At 36.5% G+C, this 10,809-nt stretch overlaps 1 protein-coding gene across 1 annotated transcript; it reads left to right on the top strand.

Annotated features, from left to right (window-relative positions):
* Window positions 1-976: 976 nt before the first annotated feature.
* On the top strand, window positions 977-8,626 carry LOC306859622 (V-type proton ATPase subunit S1-like). Its single transcript, XM_079400738.1, has 7 exons — window positions 977-1,250; window positions 4,040-4,080; window positions 4,892-4,977; window positions 5,232-5,473; window positions 5,746-5,796; window positions 5,895-6,138; window positions 7,109-8,626. The coding sequence occupies exons 1-7, from the start codon at window positions 1,150-1,152 to the stop codon at window positions 7,343-7,345; spliced, it is 1,002 nt and encodes a 333-aa protein (XP_079256864.1). The 5' UTR covers window positions 977-1,149; the 3' UTR covers window positions 7,346-8,626.
* Window positions 8,627-10,809: the final 2,183 nt, after the last annotated feature.

The following is a 10,809-nucleotide window of genomic DNA, read 5'->3' on the forward strand; positions in this document are numbered from 1 at the left end:
TAGTTGTATATTAAAATGTACAAATCTTTTTTTGCTTTTTTTTTAAAAGCATGCCATACCACAAAGCCAATGAGGTCCAGAGTTTTTTGAACCCCAAAGACTTTAATATGTACAAAAACATCTGAAACAATTAAAAATATCTTCTTTTGTGTTGCACAGAGAAAAATAAGTAAAAATGTACTATACCTTTAAGATTGTTATGCAATGCACCAATGTTATTTTAGCATCATTGAAATATTATTATAGATTTTGTTAATATTTTGAATGATATTTTATTACATTTTCATTTCAATTATAGTTAAGGTTTTTGTAATTTTGTTTTGTGTTTTTTATTCTTATTAGTTTTTTTATGTCTATTTAAATTAAGTTTTCATTTTTAGCTTTAGTTTATTTACTTCTATTTATTTTCGCACTTAAACTAAATGAAAGTGAGAAAATGGTTTAGAAACAAGTTTCACTCAGAAATTCTATTAAATATCACAAAGAAATGCCAAGTAACACTGAATTAAATATGAAATTTTGAAGTAGAAAAAAATGGAAACAGTGTAGCTGAAATTAAAGTTCTTTTTTATGATTTAATTTTAGTTAATGTTTATTTAATTTAAAATAATTATTTTTTTTATGGTTTTAGTTTTAGTTAATAATAACTCTGGTATGCATGATGGAGATTGGAAGGTTTAGTAGGTTTCTAGTGTTTGAGTCATTTTGGTTATCAAAGCTCTCTCAGTGTAAATCTAGGTCAGTTGTCACAGCCTTTAATTGTGCTTCAACACAAATTCACACTCTCCACTAATTTCTAGTCATGCCAGATATGCAGTGCTTATGAAACTAGGCTCCTGGGATGGGAGTTGAAATGCATAAACCCTTTTCTTGAGGTCAGCCGGCAGCTACTGTATGTTTGTATGAGAGAGAGGGTGCAGAAGAGAGAGGAAAACGATAGGGGAGGGGTAGAGGAGCGTGTGTGAGGGTGTGGGGGGAGAGAAAGGCTGCAAGAATGAAGGCTGTGAGGCGAATGACGCACGATTATCTCCCCCCTGCCCGCTGATTGGCTGCTCAGGCCGCCCGTCAGAGAGCCCAGGTTTAGGGATGTGCGTTCAGAGCAGATTATGAAGCAGACCTCATCTCTGGCAGTCTCGTCAGATTGTCTCAATGGCTAAACACAAGCTTTTCCTGTTTTTTTCTCTGTTACAGTGTGTGTTTATCTCTCTGTCTTTGCCCTTCGATCAAGTGCCAACGATCCTGGACAGGAGGTAAGAGCTGCGCTTTCAGCTCTAGTGTGGGGAGGGGGAATGGGGCAGTGATGCTGTGCAGCTGATGCACTGTCTTAGTCTTTTACAGTGGGCAAGAGACACCAAGAAAATGCGCTTTATTAGGAAAATGTTGAAAGAGCATTCATGGAACTCAGGAATTAATTTGAGGTGTGTGGGCTCTAGATTCAGAGCATGTTGTGGTTCTGCTGCAGTTTTTCTCGGCTGTAACTACAAGACATGCAAACATGGCTATGACAATGGGACAGCAGGCAGACCCCATCCAGTGTCTGTAGGAGTCAGTTTACAGATGCTACTCCAAGAAACAGAAGAAAGAAGTGAGATCGTGATGGCTCTGGCTATATGAGCATCTCTGAGTACATGAAATAATCAGTTTATTGTTCTCTTTTACAGTTGCTGAATTCCTTTACTCATATCAGAGCTGGAGTAGCATATATATTTAGATTTATTTACAAAATCAAAGGTAACATCTGATATTACTGTATGAGAACAAGCAGGAATAATAAAAAAAAAACAGCCATTAATATATAATACTAGAATAGAGGTTTTACATTTATAAATGTTTAAATTGTGCAGTTTCACAAAAAATATTTGTGAAAAATAAAAAAAAATGTAAAGCTATTTTTTGTGCTATTAGTCTATTAGCTACATTTAGTCCATTTTAAATAAGGTTTGAAAAATGTCTACTCTATATGATAAGTTTTAGATAAACATCAGCAAACTTATTTAAAAATACTGATTAAAATTTATTATTTATTATTAAAATACATTTAATTATAATTTTTAAATAATATATTAACAATATATTATTCACTTTTTTTGTATGAGTATTGTTACTGTTTGAAATAAATTTATTTTTAAGTTGAGTTAAATTTGATCAAAGAATCAAAGCTATATTTAGAAGTGGTTATTTTTCTGCTATCTGTTACTTGCTAGAATTTCTCAGTTATCCATGCCTTTATATGTGAATATATATGAATAATATATGTGAATATATTTTATGATAGTGATCAAGATGTCTCCCTTTAGTTCTGTATAAACTGCAGTTATGAACCTACGAACTTGCCCATCTCTCCCTAGATAGATCTAAAGCTTAGGATTTATAGGGATAAGAACAACATTGCAGGCTGTTGAAACATTGGGGATCTTGCTAGTCCAGAAATGTGTTTTAGGAGTAAAAAGTGTTGAGTGGTTTACAACCCTCCTCAAGTTTCTCAGGGTCAATGTATACGGCAGACCAAAACAGACACAAATAGCAGCCAGCGGAATTAAACCAAAGGCTATAATCTTATTACCATTAAACAGACACATCTATTTTAAAACATTGTTGTGTTTGTAGAGTACTGTGCTAGTGTACTGTGCTAATCTGTATGCTAAACCTATAATCTATATATGCAAAAGATGATATTGAGCTCTGACAGCAGCAGTGAGGTGAAGACATAGTGTGAGCGCTGCTTTTCATGACATAAATGCTCAATTCAGCACTTAGGCTACTGTGTCCAGCCATAACCAATGACAGCAGCGCAGTCCTCAGCTGCTGACCTCGGTAAACTGGCATTAGAACAAAGGCGAGAGTCACTCCTCATGCACACACACTCCTCAGCAGGGCTCTAAAGAGCAGATTTGCTGTGCTTACACTGTTTTTAGTTTAGAATTTTAACTACCCGGAAAGAAAAAACTAGGTACAATTGTAGGTCTAAAGCTCTTGATATGTCATTTGGGTGCTTAGATTGTTTTTGGTCCTTATTTTTTAGCAGAACTATGCAGAAAGAAGAAACAATAGTACAAATGTAGTTCTTGAGCTACTAATATATATGATTTTTATGTGTCATTTCCATTGTTTGATTTTTTTTTTTTTAGCAAAACTAGCTGGAGAGAAGAAAAACTGTACAAATGTAGTTCTAAAGCTCTTCATATGTCATTTTTTAGATTTTCACACCTGCATTTGTGCCGTATTGTCAGCTTGATTGGATTATAGCGGTTTTATGACTCAGTATGCTACGCCGTTGTTGATTCAGTGCTCATATTGCGCTTAGGAACTGAATGAACTTAAATGCTCCATGAGGTAATCTGTTTATTTTCCCCACAAGTCTGATGTTATGCTGTTTTTTAATCTCTTACATGATCACAAAGCTCTAAGCATTAATTCCAGTGTAGTAGAGGCAGGTGGGGTGGCCAAACTGGTGTGGTATGTAAGAGATGAACCTAAAGAGAGTAAACCAGGGTCATCTGATGCTCTCATTGGCACTCACACACTCTACTGACTTTACTGCAGGTGAACAGGCTTTAATCTAGGCCCGGTTCTGGACGTCAACACATTGGCACAGCAGGAAACCTTCTCCCAGATAGTCCGGCAGATTCTTAATAAGGTTTTAGGAGATCGTCCGCCAAGCTCATTATCTCTGTGATTAGACGTATAAACGGTTCATCTAAGGATAATCCAGCAAGTTCAAGCGCGAGGGATGAGGTGGCATAAGATAAATATACATGTGTGTACGTATACGCAAGGTGCCATTAAGTCTTTTTTAGCCCCCACTTTGTTGATGGACTCAAGGTGCTAAGCACGTAAGAATCATGACATTCGACTAAATGTCTTGTCTTCTCCTGAGACACTAATCTGGACTGAAGATGTCAGACTTGTGGTCATGCATCACTGCTGCATCAAGCTGAGTAGATCTATGGGAAATCTGTCTTAGACGTTGATAAGTAGGCCACAGCCTGACACAAAGCGATCAACCCCCTTTTTGTTTTGCTTTGTTTTTCCATTACAGCTCGGAGGTCCCATCATATCAAGCTGTGAGAATTAGAACAGGTCAGTATCTATTACTTTAATGCTTTTTGGGTTGCTTGTCTTATTTGTTCAACTTTCCAGCTTCTTTAAATATGGTAATATCATTTTCTGCTTGCTCATTTTTGTTAACTTTGTGCATTCTTGTGTTCATGTATTTATTTGCAATACGTTAAATATTGTGTGAGACGCCAGGTTGAATGAAACAGTTTTGTGCGACATTTCAATAAACAAGACTTTTTTAATAAACACACAGTTTAGACACTATATTTTAAGTGAACTATTTTTGCTCCACCAACGAAAATGGTTCGAAACGAAGCCACAGCAAAATCAAATATTGTATGTCTCCAAAAACACACAGCAGTGAGTGAACAATTAAATTACAGTATTTTTTTAATGAATCAGTTGCCTGAAAATGACTAAATGAATCATTTATATCGCCACCTACTGGCATAATGATTTAACTTGCACAAAGAGTCGCTGGAAAATCCCCATCACCAATCAAACTGATACTAACTGTTGTATCATGGCAGATTAAAAATGAGGTTTTATTTAAGAGCTAATGCAAATGGAATGTTACGTAATTCTCAGATTGAATTAAACCATACACTATTGTGGTTACATCGCATATTGTGCCGATTGTAACATTCTATTAGTTTTATCTCTTAGATTTTTATTTGTCTTATTGAATTTTACTTTCATACCGCAGAAATTAAAGCTATTTTTTCTAGTATATTCACTTTGCGTGCTTAAAAGTACAACAGTGATTTACTGTGCTGAAAGAACTCACCAAGCCATCTCCCCCATTGTCCTATTTTAACATTTTGTGATGCAGATGGAGAACATGTTGAGAGTCCAAGTGCCTCACACGAGGAGAGTTATTCGCCTGCAGCTGAAAATCCACTCAGAAGAATACTGCAGGTATTGCATTTTCCCTGATAGTCAATGTGACCTTGGCTTCCATAAGCAACATCTCTGCCTTAATTCACCGAGCATCCTAAGACTCACGACACAGTGATGGTTTTAAAAATATTAGGAAAAAAGCATTTGTGGGCCAGGGAATGTCTGTCATATCTGCTGTCTGAACCCTGAGTGTTTTCTTCTGTAAAACCCATCAATAATGCACTTGTTCCATACATCGTTGCTCAGTTTTTCCTGTTATCATTTTCAAACAGCCTTTTGGATGGCATCTGCATGCCCAGCCCAGAACCAAGCGGAAGTTACTACAGTCTACCAGCTCGGGACCCTACTCCCCACTGACTGTAGCTTACAACGGCAAGATATGCATCCTTTTCAAAGCGAAGAGACTGGCTATTCGATACAGAAACAACACTTTCCTGGACCTCACAGAGAGGGTATTTGGATCCAATGCACAAGTAGACACCAAAGGCTCTGTTTGTACAAAGGAGAAGGCCACGTATGTAAAAATTCTTCTTGCCATACATTCAGTATTATATTGCAGTATTGCAGTTGTCTAGTGCCTAAAACTAAAAAAGCAAGTGTTTGGTTAAATATAACATTATTTATAGTTAGAATATTAGTTTTAAGTTAGTGAATATATATTTGTAGATTTTGTATTTTAGACAGTGGCCTCAAAAATATTTGGACAATTAGACATTATGTTATATATTAAAGTATATACAGTTTTGTTTTGTAGTTGTACTGATGACAGTCTTACATTTTTTATAGGCTATCTTTGCGTTTGGGTGATGTGGAAGACATCAGGGGACTTGTCATCAGGTAAACACTCTCCTTTTCCTATATTTGCTCACGCAAAACCTCACTGGCTGATAATTACATTCAGTTGTTAATTACTTCCTCTTGTCTGTTTTCTGAAGGCTTCAGATGTCCAACACATATTATGAATCAGTAGGCCAGAACTGGTTCACTCTGGACAGCGTTCACATCCACTACAACTGGACTCATGAGGCCACATTCAATGCTACGGAAGTCTACGCCCCTGCCACCTATTCTTACCACTGCCAGCATGTCAGCAGCTTACAGAAATATGACACCCTACTGGTGCCCAGCTCCCACACTGACAGCTCGGCAAACTGGCACATCACTTTCACAGATTTTCAGGTACCTGCCACAAAATGGGCTTGAGAGTTATCAGAAGTTTACTAAAGATCAGTATTGCTGAGAGTTTTTACTGACATATTTGAAAATTACTTTGAATTTGTTTATAGTAAATGTAAAAAAAAACAACTAAAGTTCTGTATGGGCATCTATGGTTCCATGAAAAAACATCACTGGAACCAAAAATGGTCCTTTTGGAATCTTTATTTTGGGCTGTTCACACAGCATTCTTGCAACTAATTTGAAATGGCACAAAAAAAAAAAAAAAAACCCCATCAAGATTTCTTGAAATAGACAAATTGTCCTTTCAGTGTAAGCACTCTCAATCTTACAACCCAGGAACCAAAATTGGAACTACATGGAATTATTATAATTTTTTTTGTACAAAAATTAGATATTATAAATTATATTTCACAATTATATATTATAAACGATATTCAAAAATAAATATATCTTTCAAGACATTTTTTATATATGGGGCTAGTTCATGTTCGTGTACCCAATAAAATTTACATTTACATGAAGTCAGTCACCCTATTTCTATTATAGCACTTTATATGGTACAGAATGTCAAAGCAGGAAAAAACAATCTGGAAAACAGCAGAATTAATAATGGAATTGATGTAAAGCAGCTCTAAAAACAATAGTGTCAGTATTCAGATCAAGTCAGTTCAAATAGGGCTGCACATAACTCGTATTTTAACGTATTTTAATCATGATTACGATTTCTTCTTCTCTCAATTTATTAAGCATAATTATCAAGAATATTTGCTGGCTGGTTATTTATCCTGAATCGCATTATGTATTTGCCAGACGCTTTTACCTAAAATGACTTACATTGACTTGCATACTTTATCAGTTCCATCAGTGCCATGCTTTACTGGCAACAGAAACTAATTTAAAGAAATGTATTTGTTATTTTTAACTATCTCAGACAGAAAACATTTATTTTATACTTCCCCCCCCTCCCCAGATCCAGGCCTTTAATGTCCAGTCCAACAAGTTTGCTTCAGCAAGCGACTGTGCAACCTTCTTCACTCCAGCCATCTTGATGGGCCTGATCACCTCTCTGATTCTGCTGCTGGTGTTGGCCTACGCCTTGCACATGGTCGTCCACCTCAAGCACATTGACCGTTACGAAGAGCACAAGACCACCGTCTACTTCCCCCGCACCCCCGAGGCCGAGCTCCCAGACAAAAACAGCGTGTGAGGAGCGATGATGGTGCTGTAAAACCAGCAAAAGACCAGCGTGGAAAGGATTGCTAGTTCTGATTCTGGATGGCTGCGTTGTCCTCTTGGTCTTCCTCCTGCCTGGCACTAAATCCTCTCCTTATCACTGTCATAACCTAACTTCTTACAGTCAGAGGATGCAATCACCTGATCAATCAGGTGTTAAAACCCAGGCTGGAGCCAAAACCTGGACAGATCACGGCTTTCCAGGACCAGGACTGGGAAGCCTATGAAATGGGGACAAAAAAATGTGAAGATTGCCTTTTAATAGACCTCCATTCTGGCAGACATTTCAAAGCACTTCTCTGACTGGATACAAGTACTGTGGTTAGAAAGATACAAATTGACAATGTGGGAATGGCAGAAGAGAAAAGACTGTGAAACAGAAATGACTGTGGTTTGATGTGGAAGTCTTCTGGGTTTTTTATTTACAGTACTTCATAAATCACCATCTCATGCATCAGAAATGGAGTCCGTAGACTGATCTGCCAATTACAAGAACTGTTTTATGACTGCCAAAGTGATGCAAAACTGTTTGTCAGCCTCGATGGGTAACTGACGGTAATAATGTGAATACGAAACATACAAAACAAACCATAAATGTACAGTGCTTAATACTATTTATGTATTCCAGGACTATACAATGTAGATTCAGGAACTCCATAAATATACTCATTGGCTTTAAACAATCAGCTAGATATTCATATAGATCTAGATTCAACTGCTGTTTTAGTAATTAACATACTTCCAGTATTAAGCACCTTCAAATCTATAAATATTGAGTGCGTAAAGCGTATAGCAAGAAAAATACTTTTTTTAAGCTTCGGAAACTGATATATTGCACAGAAATCTTTTTATATGATCTCATAATTGCTAGGTCTATATGCCGTCCCTTTTCAGGTGGAATATATTAGGACTAATAGATGAATTTAGCACCCCTTGAGAATTTATAGTACAGACAGTATAACTATAGTGAGGTAATGCTGAAAGAATGCTGTACAATTATTCATGTAAGTGTTTAATACCCTCAGTATCATAATCAGTATACCTCTATATCTACAATTATAACATCAGTAACTCATTATCACAATAACCTGCAGCATGACAATGACTAGAGATAAACCTCTACCATGGCACGTCTGATACTGGAGATAGTAATGTGTAATGTGTTCATTTGAATGACGGTCGTACACACTGAAGTGCACAAGAAGTTTCCTGAACATCAGTCAATTCAGTCTGAACAATAAACAGTGATCAGATCAAAACAGTGCGTCATACTTTTATGTCTTCAGTGGTAGATAAACATTGCATGCCTTTTCTGTATTGTTCTCTATTATGGTAAACAGTGGTCGTGGCCACACAGACTGCTGCTGTAGGGATCACCGGTGTCTTTCTAACCCACGTCATGCTGGCTGTCTGCTACGGCCATGGTTTTTGTGGTGAAAAAGCAGCAACCCCCTTCTGTCTGAATTTTTCCTGCCCTTTCTGCCATCTGCTCTCCTCTCACACTTCTCAGCAGGAGCCTGCGGCGCTGCCCTCTTACCGGTGCAGTTTACCTGTCTGCCTTCTAAACGAACTTTACTCACACATGCACTGCTTCCTGCGTCGCTGACTCTCACAGCACTGCATGTGTTTTCCTGCAGGGTCTTAACGGCCTCACAGCTGGCTTTAGTCGGGCTTTGTGATACATATACAAACAATATTGTGTTGGTTTAGTCATGGCTGAGTGCTGCTTACTAATAGTTTTTTTCCCTTAATTATTTACTTTTATTCCATGGCACTCTGCTATACTTGATTCTGATTGGTTAAACCATCATCCATGGCTACTTTTATATTTCTCATATCACTCAGCAAACTCCTATTACATACAAACACAACTATTCAGTTATCAACTGTACTGAAAATAACCTCATCGGTATTATTATTACTGTTGTTGCAGTGTTTGTCTTGTTGCTAGGCTGATAATTTAGTACATTATACAGGACTATTTTCGTTAGCAGAAGCATTGAGATAATATAAAGGTAAAATTACAAAATAATTATCAAATCAATATTTCATCATTTCGACTTATTTTCTTTTTTTGGCAGTACCAGTGTAATATTCGGGATCATGTACAATCAGATGGTCATTATCACAAAATAAACCCCAAAACTTCGCTTTCGTCTGCATTTGGGCTGTAGATTCATATTAATGAATGATGATAGAAAATTTCTAGGCCCAAAAGATCCTAAAGGCCTTATGATCAAAATATATAAAATATTAATAATTATTATTATTATTATAAAAAAGGAAGATATTTCCTTTGTATGTCATTGAAGACATTATGTTGATTCAATGTATAAATCTTGTTAAAATTTCAACTAATTTATAAGTATTTTATTAACCTTTTTAAAATCATCAAATATTGTTTTGATGTTTTTGTTTTTTTACTTATTTAATAGTGAATATAAAAATATAAAGTATTAGAGAGGATAAAAGAAAATGGAAGTGACAGAGAAATAGTCTAATCTTCTTAATCTAGCCTACAAAACACTGAATTATTCAAGCACTTGAGGCTCATTTTTAGATCCAAATCTTAGACAAACTCGGCTTCATTTTGTTGTCATTAAAGCTTCTGGATGCTTGTATCGCAGGGATTTATGACCATGACTCATCCCTTTCAAGGATTCAAGGTTATAGTGATGGCACTGGCCAAGGTCACTTCAAGCCGAGTGATATTCTCTGCTGGTGATCGGGTCTGATTTTTCTCAGTCCATCTTGTGCAGTCAGCACTTAACGTGGGCAAGAACTATGAATGAGACAGGTTTGCTCTGTCGCCATGACAACAAAGGAAAGCTCCATACAAACCCTTTCAGTCTTCCTCTGAGCACAACAAACTCTCTTAGTGCCACATCAGTTGCCTTGGTTGGTCAAATTTAGAAAAAGTAGCCAGCATAAGTCAGCCTGAAGAAGGAAACAATTATTTCATACAGAGATTTAATGGAATGGCACTGGAAATGCAATGCTTACGTCTAATGTAACATTATATGTAGTCTATCTATCTATCTGACAGTTCAATAGTTTGAAACCATCCTGTAGCCTTAAATGCCAGATTTGTTAATATTTAAGGTCACACATTTTTTAAAATTTGATGGTGTTGACCCATATCAACTGATAGCCAACCAACTACAATTACCTAAAAAATGGAAGCAGAAGCACCCAAACATAGCTGATAAGTGCTGAACAGATTAATGTAAAAAAATAACTTCATACGAAATCAAAAACACTCAAAATCATTGTTTACATCTTCATACCCTCTAAACTATTACATAAATATGTGACCATAAATAAATGCATGTAGTTGTAAAGGATCAGGGGTGTATTTTGCATGTTTACTTTTATGTTCACCTTCAAATGATCGGCGTGTCACGTGATTTACATCTTGACACGCCACACTAATATTAT

The sequence above is a fragment of the Barbus barbus genome (genome assembly GCF_936440315.1).
Source record: "Barbus barbus genome assembly, chromosome: 40".
NCBI classification, from domain to species: Eukaryota; Metazoa; Chordata; class Actinopteri; order Cypriniformes; family Cyprinidae; genus Barbus; species Barbus barbus.